At 34.9% G+C, this 14,435-nt stretch overlaps 2 protein-coding genes across 2 annotated transcripts; one reads left to right on the top strand and one right to left on the bottom strand.

Moving 5' to 3' along the window:
- On the top strand, window positions 1-348 carry LOC115956335. Its single transcript, XM_031074747.1, has one exon. The coding sequence runs from the start codon at window positions 1-3 to the stop codon at window positions 346-348; it is 348 nt and encodes a 115-aa protein (XP_030930607.1).
- A 9,915-nt stretch (window positions 349-10,263) lies between these two features.
- LOC115958295 lies at window positions 10,264-14,175 on the bottom strand. Its single transcript, XM_031076699.1, has 5 exons — window positions 13,528-14,175; window positions 11,705-12,419; window positions 11,252-11,609; window positions 10,584-10,646; window positions 10,264-10,501 (listed from the first exon to the last, which is right to left on the bottom strand). Exons 1-5 carry the CDS (start codon window positions 13,811-13,813, stop codon window positions 10,436-10,438), a joined length of 1,488 nt encoding a protein of 495 aa, XP_030932559.1. The 5' UTR covers window positions 13,814-14,175; the 3' UTR covers window positions 10,264-10,435.
- Window positions 14,176-14,435: the final 260 nt, after the last annotated feature.

Below are 14,435 nucleotides of genomic sequence, written 5' to 3'. Positions count from 1 at the left end.
ATGGCTTTAGTTCTTGATGAAATCTGGCATCTTAGAAACCAAGTTTCTTTTCAGGAGGGACAGGTTGACATTCCAAACTCCATCAAGAGGATAAACTTCAAGTTCCTTGAATTTTCAACCTTGTTGGAATCAGAAAAGCCCTCTGCTACACCGGTGGTATTTAGATGGGAGCCCCCTCCTCCAGGATGGATAAAGCTTAATGTTGATGCAGCTGTAGCTGAGTCTTCTTCTGCCCTCGTAGTTGTTGCTAGAGATGACAAGGGCATAGTATCCAAAGCCTGGTCCAAGACCCACCATCCTTGTCCTCCTATTGTAGCTGAAGCCAATGCAATATTGTGGGCTGCCTAGCTAGCAATCCAAGAAAGATGGTCACATATCATTATTGAAGGAGATGCAAAGCAATGTTTTGACCCCCTATCCTCTGAAGATGTTATTCCAGACTGGTCTATTGCTAATATAGTTTGTAGTATTTTAAATCTTAAAGTAGATTTTGTTCAGTGTTGTTTTCATTGGGTTAAAAGGGAGAGTAATTCTGCAGCCCATGTCACAGCAAAATTATCTCTTGCTTCTAGTGAGTCACTTTGTTTTAATAAGGATAATCTCCCTAGAGTTGTCCACTCTGCCTGTTTGGGAGATTGTCTCTCTGCACTTTCAGTTTGAATAAAAATTGAAGTTAAAAAAAAAAAAAAAAAAACCAACAGTGGGGTGTGGGGCAAACGGACTCTAAAGGGGTTATTGCAAGATTTCAAAGGATAGAAAATACAAACTAACAATGGACTTGGGCTAAAATTTTTCAGGGGGCCAATCATTTAGAATCCCAACTTCTACATTCAATATACCATTTCAAAGGGGTTTCAATAGTTTTGGGGGACAGGGGTATGTCCCCTCCAATGTTATATGTGCCTCTGTTCTTGCTTATATGTGATTATAGGATATGCAAGATTTAAATTAGGGAATGTAAAAATATTTTTAAGGGTAAATTAAATTAGTAAAGAAATATATATATATATATATATATATATATATATATATATGGACTCTCGAGCAAAATATAGAGCCACCTTGCTCCCTCACTTTCTTGAAACTCTCATCTCATATTGTTCTCCCATACCCTACTAACAACACCAACATCATATCCTCTGTACATCTCTTATGCCATGTTATGATCCTAATGTCCCACGTGGATTAAGTGTAAGCTCAAACATGTGTTTATAAGCTCTTGAGCACCCTCCCCTTACAAGCTGATTTTCAAGGGTGAGTTCTACCCATAGATTCCTAATATTTGGTATTAGAACTAACCACCACCCCGAGTAATCGGGTGTAGCTCATTGAGTATGAGATTAAATGAGTTCTGACTTTGTAGTTGGATCTCGAAGGGGGGTAACCTAGAGGCTAGATTAAAAATACTGATAGTTGAGTGGAGCTACCAAAAAGAGAAAGGGCTACCATTGGGTTAGTGTCGCTAGAGTGAGCCACCGTGGTTGTCGGCTATGAAGCGTGGTTGTAACGCCCCAAAATCATAGGCAATAAAAGTTTATTTAATCTGAATAATCCACAAAAAATATTAAATAAAAGAAACTAGCAACCTTGAATCTGATTACAAAAGTCAGAGCTCTAATTCACCAAATACAAAATATCCTCAAAATAATTTTCCAATACAAAGTTTAATGCCATAAAATAATAATAAAATCCTTAATTCCACAAAAATAGTTTGTAACTTCTGTCTCCCAAAAATCTCTACTCCAGTAATTCACCTAATGTATCTGTAATGGGAAAATAAAGGGGGGTGAGATAACTCAATAAGTGGAATTCACTAACATTGGGGTGTGGGAACACACCTTTCAAATAGATAATTCTTTCAACAGATTCACAACTTATAATTCACCAATATTTTGTCATCAATTATTTCATGTAAAAGAAAATAATATCTCTATATTGTGAGCCATCATATTATATATATATTGATACCATCACATAACAATTCCCTAGGCTTTTCTCGTGGTCAACGTTTACACCCCGTTGACAGGGTTGTGCTATCCCCTTTTTGGGACTGGAACCTCCTTTCATCCCATTTCTCAAGGATGGCTCCTTTGGAACCTAAAGGTACACTCCCTTGCTAAGGAGCTTCCTTTTGGATCCTTAATAGTATGCTCCCTTGCTAAGGAGCTATCAAAAGTGCACTGTCCCCTTTTTGGGACCGTCCCTTGCTAAGGACTAGCTGCAGCATGATTGTCCCTTGCTAAGGACTAAATATCATACTGAGCTTCTAATCACGACTTGCCATAGGTTTTCAAAACATATTCAATATGCTCACAAAATAATCCATTCATACTTCTCAAAATATAAAAACATATACACACATACAAGTTTAAATAAAATTAGGTTGTCCCACAAGTTTTTCATAAAACGAATAGCCAATGTGCACATCAAACATTTGAAAAATATTCATTTATATATATAATATCATACATATTCTTTCATATAAAATAGTTTAATAATTAACACTCTTTTGGGAAAACCCCCAAAATTAGTAAACACCACTTACCTCTTAGTTGCAAAAAATAAAGGAAATCAACCTCTCTTGAATCACAACAATTCAGTAGAATTAGAACCTAGCAATACCAAAAATAAGTTCATCAATACACAATTTCCCACTTCAAAATTTATTTTCACACTTAAACGGATTTATCCTAAACAATATCAATATATTCAAAATCCTCCATCAATTCACTTAACTATAAAATTTACTATTGGAAACCACGTATTGTCTTAATTTGTTGCTTAGCATTCCCTCTTGGTGCCACTACATGTCCATTGACTCTAACCATTATGTATATAATTATATATATTCTACTTAACATTGAAGGCCACGCGAGATTGCTTTAATCCATCAATCTAGTGCTAGAATGCTCTCTTGATGCCGCTAGGCATCTACTGACCTTAATATTACATATATATATATATATATATATATTAAACCAAAGTGAAAGCTACGTAAACAATCAAGCTTGGACCATGCTTAGTAGGGAATAGCATGGCAACACTTGAGGTAGCATGTGTAGCATGGCAAGCGGTTAGAGTTTATTTATTATTCTTAGTTTTTCAGCCGTATTGTTGGACTTAGAACTACTAGATCAGTGCAGCTAAGTAACCAATAGCTAATATAATATTGAAATCATCACTCCAAGGACCCAAAATCTATTACACGTTGAACTAGTGTGAATGCAAAATAACCGGTCAACAATTGTGGCTCTAGTGTGAATGCAATAACATAAGCATTCTTTACACTTTAACATGGTGACCAAGTCCACACTTATTACTCTATTTGGCTTAATTTCAAGTCTGCATCTTTGCCTGACATATTGACCAAGTCTTTATCTAATATAATACAATTATAGGAAACCCTTTCTATTAGTATAATGATAGTCTAGGTTCCAATCAATTGCAAGCTATTGACCATACAAACTTTTTAAGTCTTGAGTTTGAGAAAAAATCATACCTGAAGACTCCCACCAACGCCACAGTGGAGAAAGGCAGAAATTCAATTGCCGGCTGAAGCAAAAAGAAATCCCATCAGAAAACACGTGTGACCTAGGAGGAAAAAGACTAGGGTTTTCAAGGCCCATATATACTTATGTCACCTCACTTGGGCTTCATATTCCATAGAATTTATCTTCTTTCTAATACATTAGGCCCAAATTTATTTAATCCATTTTAATTATAGGCCTCCATTAAAAATTAACGTATAATCATTTAATTGGTATCAAATTATGGGGTGTTACAGTGGTTGTATTTTATAATCATAATGTTCCATATGAATTGAATGTAAACTTAACCATGTGTTTATAAGCTCTTAGGCAACTTTCCCTTGCAAGCCAGTTTTCAAGGATGAGTTCTATCCATAAGTTTTTAACATGCCATGAAAGTCTCCTTCCTCTGCCTATATCCTTACCAAATTCACTCTCAAAATTGCACGACCTTGCCTCCATTGTGGAACTCTTTTTTTTTTTTTTTTGTAAATAAAAAACTTCCATATATAATTTCGTGTTTTTGTTGGACTACTTTTTTTTCCCCACATCAAGTTAACCATGTCAGCAATATGAAGTGAAACTCATTACTTAAAGAGATGATTTTTTTTTTTTTAAATTTTTAAAAAGCTATATGAAGGGAGGCATGTCAATTATAGGTGCCTTAATTATAAGAATGAATGAGATGTGAAAAGGAGATCGAGATGATTTGGGGTGAGAATGAGAGCTCTACTTCCCCCCCCCCCCCCCTCCTTTTTTTTTTCGTGTCCTCCTTTTAATTTAAATATATTTAATTTATCTAGATATTCATGAAAAGTAACATAATATTTTATATGGGTTATAAAAGCAAATCATTTAATAGTCTTAATAACTAACTCTTTATATGATATTTTCTTGGTTAAATTACATAGGTGTTCCCTAATTTTTAGGATATATGTCAATTTGGTCCCCAACCAGCCACATATGTTAGTTTAGTCCTAACCTTTGAGTATTGTATCAAAATAATCTTTACTTTTAAATAATGGATGGAAAAAGCTAACGTAATTAATGGTAAAAATAATTTTTTTCCACATAGTTTCACTAAAATTTTCTTTTCAATTGGGGGTTTGGCTTATATTTCTAGTACTTTTTTCAACTGGACATCTCTTTTATTTTAAATATATAATGGGAAGTGGTAGTGAATTTTAATCTCCACTTTTTATTTAGTAATTAGTGGGTGATGTGACAATTTCGTATTTAGACAAAATGAGATTCTATATATAAAAAGTACTGAAGGTAAGCCAAACCCTTCAATTGGTATCGTACTTAATTTACTTAATCTTTCTTGGGACATATCTTAAATAGAATTTAATTAATTTTTTTTTGGATAAATTTTTTTTTTTACTTTCACAAAAATGTATTGTTAGTTGATATTTTATAAGTAATACATGCAATTGAAAAAGAATCTAATGTTTTTATATAATTTAGTACGTTAATTGGGCTATTTTCATCTACTTATATAAAATGTATTTTAAAAATTTTATTTCTAAAAGTACATCTAAACAATTACTATCAAAATAAATATTAAATTTTAAAATTTTTAGGCAGCGATTAAATTTTTTATAATGTAAGACAAATAAACAAAATATTTTATTGGCCAATAATTTTTTTTTTTTTTTTTTTTTTTTTTTGGCTAGGTGAGAAATCTTACTTTTTAATTTTTTTTTGGCAATACTTTTTCTAAAACATTTTTTTGCAATATTATAAACAAAAAATAATTTTCTTGTATTTTTGAAATAAAAAATATGTTTGGTTAGTTGAAATTTTAATTTAAAAAAAAAAATATATATATATATATATATTGAAGTATGTTGTTACTAGAATGACACAAATTCATTAAATTAAATGTATATTTTCATTGACTTTTGATAATTGAAACTGAAAACAGTCTTTTGCATATTTTCAGTTTCTTCACAAATTGAGTTTTGAAATTAGTTTTTGTTTTCTGTCTATTTTAAATTATCAAATAAGTGTTTTAGTCAAAAATAAAATAAAAAATTATTTTTGAAAACAAAAACTAGACAAAAAATAAAAGTTTCCAAACATACCCTAATATATTTTATTTTAGTCATGCATGGTTGAGCCACCCACAATTAAGTTTTTTTAATTTATTTATAGAAAAGCCGCCCTATGGAGTTTGATTATGTAATCTCATATAATAGCTAGTAAGGACAAAACAACTTGGGTAACACGCCCTAGTTCATGAGAGATCCTTGTTTTCCTAGAACAGAAGGGAATCCGAATCCTTCAAGTTCTAGGACTCTAGATCCGGCCTATATAAACAAGGACTTCGAGTCTTTCAAACTCAAACACCATTCAGTTTGAACTCTTTAAATTCTTGACCCTTAATTTGCAAGTCTACTTTTCATCATGAAGAAGAAATCGGCAGCAAAGAAGGAAGAACAGCATCGTCCGCCTCCGCCTGAACCCTATCCTTGGCTTGTTTATTCCTTTGGCGATAACAATAACAGGCAGTTATTTTGCAGCATATCAAATCCCAATGAAACATGCATACGTAGAATCCCAGCGTTGCGGAATAGGTATTTATGGGCTAATTGTCACGGTTGGTGTTTATATTTGGGTAGAGATTTGTGCCTCATATTGTGGAATCCTGTAACTATGGAGGAAATAACACTTCCGCGCATGCCCGAAGTAACTATTAGAGATTGCATCTTGACGTCTCCTCCAAGCGAACCAGGTTGCAAGGTCATCTTATTTTTTCACCTTACGAACAATATCTTATACTGTGAACTTGGCGATGAAGAATGGACCGAGTTATGCTATTATGATGAGCTGAAACGAACCATAAAGGAGGTAGGACTGGCGGAAGAAACGATGGAGCCGACACTGCCTAATCTACTAGTGAGCCCTGTTTGCTGCGATGGTAATTTGTATGCAGTATGGACACCGTTTGGAAATTATCATGATTGCTGCAGGAAGCTTGTAAAAATTCATGAAATTCATCGGGACGGCCTTAAAATCGAGCCCCTAAATGTCTTTCTACGGTCAGCTCGTTCGAAACACGTGCACTTGATGGAATCTTGTGGCGATCTATTCACAGTTGAAATACAGTATAAGGATGAAAGTTTGACAGGCGTTTTAGCAATTGGGATCCATAGATTAAATTTTTCTAACAAAGAATGGGTACAGGTAGAAACTGCCAAGGACCGGGCATTTTTTTTGCCTTTGGACAGGGCTGATCAGCAAGCGTTTTCCATCCCTGTAATTGACCCAGATGTGGCAAATCGTGTATATTTTACTTTACATGGTGATGATACTTGCAAAAAATTGTACTCGTACAACATAGAAGATGGAACAATTTCGATTTCCTCAACTTTTCTAAATCTACCAAGACTACAGCGATCTTGTCCGGTTTGGATTATGCCTCGTCTCAGGTAATTGTTCACTTGCGAAACTTCTAATTGTTTGTCAACATCTATACTTTTGCACATTGAAAATCATAATTGGAAAAAAGTTATATATATATATATATATATATATCAAAATCTATACTTGTTTGTCAATAATCTTTGGTTACTAATGGAAGAACTTCAAATTTACTACATAAAGTTGACAAACATCCAAAAAGGAACAGATAAGTAGTATTGTTAATAAAAAAAACTGCACATGCTTTTATTACTAATAGCAATTTTGTAAGGTATCTATATCTACTGAATGTTTGAACACTTTGATCGATTTATTTGCTATATAGATTTTGTCGATTTTATCTATTTATTTCTCTTCTATTCCTTGCTGATATAAGTTCGTGCTTATATAGGTTAACAAATACACCAAAAGAAGACGAGCACAAAAGTTATACAGAAGAACAAGAGAGTGGGAAGGTTTATGGAACAGAGAATGATTTAAAGGACATGGAGTCCACAAATGATATATCTACCCTTCATTTTGACATGGTTAAAGTGATTGCCGAGCGTCTCATCTTAGTTGATTATTTGCATTTTCGAGCTACTTGTAAAATCTTTCATTCTGCAGCACCTCCGATCCAATGGAGGATTGCCATGGAGAAAGTGGAAAACCCTTCTTTATTATCTCCATGGCTGGTGTTTTTTGAGAACAAAAGTGTTTGTGCTTTCATTGACCCAAAACATGGTGACAAGTATATCATCAACTTGCCACAAGTACTAAAAGGAGGTATAATTTGCGGCTCAAAGGATGGTTGGTTGCTAATAGTTGTAGCTGAAAAATCACATTTCTTTTTTGGTGAAACATTAACTTTCTTTTTCAATCCATTCACACAAGCCATTCTACCGCTGGCAGAGAATATGGGTAGAGCTCTGGATTTCTCTTGCATTGGCTTCTCTTCCTCCCCACCCTCTTCAGAATGCGTGGTTGTTAATTTGAGTAAGTGTGAATTTGATGCAAAGTTTGTTGTAGAGTACTCTTCTAGCTTGGGGCAGGACCTGGACTTGGACCTAGACCATTGGCATGAAAATGAGTTTAGTGATGCAGACTTTTCCTTTAATAACAATAGCCCGATTTTCTACAGAGGAGCATTTTATTGTTTGGGTCAAAAAGGAAACCTAGGAATTTTGAAGTTAAATGATGATGGTGAGAATACTTGGGAAGTTCTTACTAAACCTAAACCACCATGCATGAGTGGTTATGACCAGAATTATCTAGTGGAATGTGATGGCGAGCTCTTTTCAGTATTTGTGGGTAATATGAGAAAATGGGTACAGGTTTTCAAATTGAACGAATCTAAAAGGACCTGGATTAGAGTTGCAAATTTGGGGAATCATATGTTTTATTTGAGTTGTTCATCATCCTTTTCCGTAAAAGCAAAAATTCCTGGAATGGAAAACAAAATTTACTTTCCTATATTCTGTGGACAAAGCATGGTCTTCTTCTCACTAGAGACTAAGAAGTTTCATTCCTTTGAGGATAAGGATGTCGACTTTTATAGCTCAAGGGAAAAGTTGCGATGTGGCTGGATCGAACCTAGGTGGTGCTAGAGAATTCTAAAGAGATTATTTTGGCGTGAAATTGAAATGTATACAGTATATATGCCGTTTTGTTCTATAGTTAAGTAGACGTATATTATGTTGCATTGAGTCAATGGGTCCCGCTTCTTTTGTAGTTTCTGTGCAGCAAGACCTAGTTTCTGCTTTAATTGTAGCCAGTTCATAGTTGCTGGTTTTTCTTTCTATAAATATTTTCCAAGTTAAAAAAAAATTAACGTAAACTATTGTTCATGGTAATATTCAAGAGTTGCTTTCTATATTTTTAGCTGAATGTTAAAGAGTTAATTATTACTTAAAATATGCTGCTTAAGTTTCTTCTGAATTTGTTTTTTTTATTATAGAACAATTGAAATTATTTGTACCAAATTTTGATCGATCCCTTCAAAAAGTGAATTTCTTCTTGTGCAGATCATTGAGAATTTGAGAGGTTAATATTCTATATTCTAACAGCTGTTAGCCAATTCCTTAGAAGTGTGAAATTATCAGTGGCATGAAATAACTACAAAATAATAGCAATTTCTTGGAATAAATGGTGATGTCGTAGCCATCGAACAAGCTGTTGATTTTGTTATTTTATTTTTTTAATCCAAAAAAATCAAAATAAATGCTACATGCCAATTACATTTCCAAATAAAAGCTATGCCTCTAAGAACTATCAACATCTCATAGAAATTTAACATCCAACTATCAAATCTTTTACTTCCCTCAATAACTCTGTCATCTTGACTTCACCTCTCAAGTAAACCATTTATTAAGCATTGAAAAGGTAAGCCCTCTAATAGTAATAGCATTGGTGGAGACATAGCCAAAAAATTTGGCTTCTCAGCTACAGTACACAGCTACATTTGGCTGTGCACTGTAACTCAAATGTAAAAAATAAAAAATAAATTTATATTTGTGTGTTCACCCTTGTAGTAATATTTAAAAATTTATTTTTTTTACTCTTCTTTCTCATTCGTCCCATTGCCTCTCTCCTCAAACTCACTCGGCCTCTCTTCCTTATTCTCTCTCTTCTTCCTCCACCGCCAACCTAGCTGCTAGTTCAGACTCACTCTCTGCTGAGCCACCAGCCCTGCTCCGACCCACCCCCTATGCCGACCCATCTCACCGATCTCCTCTCAACCTCGCCGATCTCACCTGCCCAGCCACCCCAAACCCACCTCGCCAACCCAGCTCTCCACCCCTTCCGCTGATCTCTATCTCTTCCCTCTCCTCTTTATATGGCTATGCTAGTGGTAGTGGTGTTTGAATTTTTTTTTTTTTTTTTTCCTATGGGTTTGGTGGTGGTTTGATGGTTATGGATTTGATGGCTATGTCGGTGGTTTGGTTTTTTATTTTGTTTGTGGGTTTGGTTGTGACTATGGGTTGTGGTTGAAATGGTGGTTTGGTGTTTGATTTTGTCTGTGGGTTTGATTTTGGCTATGGGTTTTGGTTGTAACATGGCATTTTTACAATTCGTCATGATGTACATGGATTTTGCAAAAATGGCACTATTTTTTTTTTTTTCTTTTTTTGAGAAAGGATAGCGGGGAGGGGAAGGTAGTCAATGTAATAATCATCGGCCAATCACCACTGCTAACATAAAAATCTGCCGTTTCCTATCAACTCGGTGTGGTTTCACTAGTGCCAAACAGATTTCTCACTCTATGGTTTGGTGTAGAGTAAATGAATGTTATTTAGTAAGAATCTAAGAATGTGGTTTTTTGGCACACATCTCAAATATATTTAGATTGTGAAGCAATTTTCCAGTAAAAGGCAGTTTTACATTTTACGATTTTCTACAGTGAAGTAGGGATTTCATGACTAGAACCACTTACAATGCAAGTCCTCCAAGTACATTCTACAAGTTGCAACTAATAAATGGATAAAATCCTTGAGCGTCGTGCTTCAGCCTTTTCGCTTCTTGGTGCTAGCTTTCTTTTTTGACTTCCTAAACCCCCCTGCTCCACTCTCCTGTGACCAAGTATATTCAATGTAAATTTAACTGACATTAGGTGAAAACCAAAATCATGAATGTAGGGGTATTTAGATGTACCTTCCGGTATTGCCTATAAGCACTTTGACCTGTCAATTCCTGCCCACTTCTATTGATATAAACCTGCAGTGGAATGTAAAGGTTAGCATCAGCCTGTAAATTATCAAAGTCCAGGAGATTGATGTTTAAGAACATGTTTGAATATTAGATCATATGGGGGTAGCCAAGCAAATGCTAATTGTTTAAGAACATGTTTCTGTGGGGTATGTGAACCATAGTAACACAGTTTAACAGGTCCAAGTGTGGTTTGATATTTACCCAACTAGAAAGGATTTTCACAAGTTCACAGCCAAGAAAATGCCTGCAGCAATGTGTGCAATTATTTCCTATACAAATGTAAAAGGAAAACAAAATATCCAACCACCAAGTAAAATGAAGCCATCCATAACAATTTCACAAAAACCTAATCTTGTGTTCTATGTTAGATGTAATTATATGACAGTGCAGGGTCTCTATTGTTGACAGGAAAACATCATTACCGACAAGATTTCAATTATAATAACAGCATCATTAACAACCCGCCTATACTCAATCAACTTGCAGGACTTTCATATTGGTTATGTGGACAAACATCAAGTGACTGAGCAAATACATGAAACCAATCTGCAACTAACCATAAACCTAATAAAATTCATTCAAATCAACAAGACAATAGTAATTTAACACACCTTCCTTCCATCTGAGTTTGTAAACCAATGACCTGCAGACTCGCCATTTGCTTGAACCCGTCTTTTGCCAGCATCCTTTGGTGTCCTAGCATGGCTTTTTGGTTCCACCCAACTTCCAGGAGCTTGTGAAACTTCTTTGGCATGTGATTTTCTTGATTTACTTCTACCCTTTGTTGACCTGTTTATATTGATTTTCTGAGTTGCATTCTGTTTGGGGTCCATCCAGCCTCCAGAAGCAAGCACGACATCTTCAGTATTTGATTTTTTCAATTTATTTCTTCCCCTTGTGCTGCTTTTCTCAACATTCAGTTTCTGAGTTGCCTGCCGTTTAGAAGCTTCTTCATTGTTAAATTGTCTCCTGAAGCACCAATAAGGACATACTATGATATAACAAGCAATAAAGTTGATAAAATACAAGAGCAACAGAAATAGAAGAAATGGAAAGCAATATACATGTAATCAATAGCTGATGCATTAGGCTGCTGATATTTTCTGTTGTTAATGACACCAAGTGGAGAAAAGTTGGGTAAGCGATTGCGGACTAAGTTCTGAATCCTTGGATCATGATGGAAAAAATAGTGATGAGCAGGAGGAAGGGGGTCATCTGAATCCCATACTTGTTCATCATTTTGGATGTTACCGTGATGGCCATCATTGTTACTAGAACCTACATAACTCGGTCTCTGGGGTACATTCTTATCCTTCAAAGATTGGAAGTATTCTTCACAAACCTCGTCAAAAGCAGGTGTTGGAATGCCAAAACTCTTTGTTGGACAGAAATCTTTCCATAAATCCTCAGTTTGATTTATGTTAGCTGACTCTTTTCTCTTTTGTTCACTCAAAGTTGCAGAATGGTCAGAGTTAGATTGTCGTCCTGTTGAGAACTGACCAATTTTACGAACTTCTCCGCTTACATTGTCACAACTAGGCAGATCATCAGAGTCAGAATCAATTAACTGGAACATTCGAAGAGGACTCTGAGTTAATCTTGGGAATATTAACTCACTGCGGTTCGTCTCCAAACTCGCAGAAGCTGAGGTATCAGAAACCTGTTTCCTTTTCCTTGTGTTTAACTGGCTAGATGATTTAGTGGTTAAGACCCCACTTCCATGCAATGGGATCTTTGAACTGCTATACATAGATTGGTACTGTGATGGTGGATGTGCATCTGCCACAAATTTAGTAAGATTAGTCTAGCAGCAGAACTAAAAAAACATTCAAACTCAAGTTATCATTTCTTGATAATAAAAAAGGCCAACCAAAAATGGAGAGTGAAAAATATAACTTAAGATTCATTTCTGTTTTTCAATAATTATAACTTAAGATTAACTTCAATGACTACGCAATAATTATTCCTATAAAATGACATATTATGATTGAGAAGAGATTCAGCATCCTTAAAGGAGCACCTAACCAGAATAAGAAAACCAGTGTAAATCCAACATTGCTAATCAGCTATCTGTTAAACACAAACCTCCTATTATAAATCAATTGACTTAGTTCAGGATATAAGGAAGCTACTACCTTTAAGGAAAGAATATCACATCACAGAAAGCCGATCATAAAAGATGTCTTAGAAATGACTGGTGACCACATTGATAATCTTGTGAACAGACAGCATTCAAACTGCATAAAACATCATCAAAGGAAGTACCTAAGCAACAATTAAGGGTCTTAGGTATGTCATTTTTTTGGCAAATATACAATGTTTGGACCCTAAAATTTAGGTTAGGTTCTATTGTAGTCCCCGAAATTCAAAACATTCTAGTCCTCAAAAGATTGCAAACATATCAAGTTAGTCTTTCTTGCTTACGTAGAAAAAATTCAGCAAACCCACATGAGCTCCATTATTAAAACTCTATAAATCTCACAATTTTTTGAGGACTAAAAATGAACTTTTCAAATCTCATTGAATAAAATATAATCTGACTCAAATTTTAGGGACCCAATGGTATATTTTCACCCTTTTTTTTTGTGGTTATGGACCCAACCTAACATTTACAGTCTCACCACCACAAATTCTCAAGTATCACTCACAAAAGAAGTTGATTTTAGTTCAAAGCCAAATTCAAAGTTTATTTTTTCTTTAACTAAATCGGTCTCCACAAAATCATAGCACTGAAATGTGAACCAACAAATCACAAATCATATTCATATAAAATAACAGAACAATTAAGCTAAACAAAATTACTTTACTGGGTAATCAAATTCAAAATCAAAATAAACCCTAACAAAAGAACACACAAACACAAAGAAAAATGGCACTTGATTATTACCTTTAAGAAAATCGTCTTCTGAGGAGAAATCTTCAATGTCATCGTCAACGGCACGAGGCGACGGCGTTTTGGTGGTCGGGGTGGTGGTGGGACCTCGCCTGAGGCGCTTGAGGATCCTGGGCGGTTCAGGCCGGGATTCAGGATCCGAATCCATGACCTCAGGTCCGAAATCTTCGTCATGGGGAGCCAGTGTTTGGGTCGGGTGTTTGTCCGGAGCTATTTGGGGCTCCGAATCGAGACCCAGATCGAGTCCTAGGGAGAACGAGGGAGGATCGTATCCCGCCATGAAAGAAACAGGAAGAAGAGCTCAGTTTTGAATTTGGGGGAAATTTTTATTTTGGACAGCTTATTAGAGGGAAAAATCTAGTTCCAAAAAAAAAATTTCTATGCCCATTCTTTCATGACCCATTTCTCACTATATGTGGGTCCCACTATGTTTCATGGTATACCATGTTGTGTCTTACGAAAAATTATGTATATTGTTTATATTTTGGTGTATATGCCATCTCTCTCAGATTCTAATAGAGATGTCACACACACCCCAAACATGTGATACCCTTTCGTGTCTTATTGATACGTAAGTCTCATGTGTCTTATAGGACTAATGTCAATATCTTTACTTTAACTAACATGTGGGCCCCACCACTAAGACGTGTAAATTTTCCAACTCAATTGAAGAAAATAAAATAAAAAAATCTTCAAAATAAATAGAGGGCATTTTTATCATTTTAATCTAATAAATTTTTTTCTTTTTTGAGAAGTATTTAATAAAAATAAGTGAACATATTTTCATTTGAGAAACTTTTTATTAGAAGATTATTAACATTTCTAAAATATACTTGTACCTTAAAATGGGATAAGTGAACATATTTTCATTTGATAAACTTTTTATTTGAAGTGTATTAAGT

Source organism: Quercus lobata, chromosome 8 (assembly GCF_001633185.2).
Source record: "Quercus lobata isolate SW786 chromosome 8, ValleyOak3.0 Primary Assembly, whole genome shotgun sequence".
NCBI classification, from domain to species: domain Eukaryota; kingdom Viridiplantae; phylum Streptophyta; class Magnoliopsida; order Fagales; family Fagaceae; genus Quercus; species Quercus lobata.
The sequence above is the reverse complement of the archived record's forward strand: the minus strand, read 5'-3'. Positions and strand labels throughout refer to the sequence as shown.

Excerpts from the sequence above, each read along its gene's own strand:
- LOC115956335 (XM_031074747.1), top strand. The coding sequence starts at position 1 with ATGGCTTTAGTTCTTGATGAAATCTGGCATCTTAGAAACCAAGTTTCT.
- LOC115958295 (XM_031076699.1), bottom strand. The coding sequence starts at position 13,813 with ATGGCGGGATACGATCCTCCCTCGTTCTCCCTAGGACTCGATCTGGGT. Across the intron at positions 12,420-13,527 it reads AGAAGACGATTTTCTTAAAG|ATGCACATCCACCATCACAG; the intron begins GTAATAATCAAG and ends AATTTGTGGCAG. Across the intron at positions 11,610-11,704 it reads GCATCAGCTATTGATTACAT|GAGACAATTTAACAATGAAG; the intron begins GTATATTGCTTT and ends TTGGTGCTTCAG.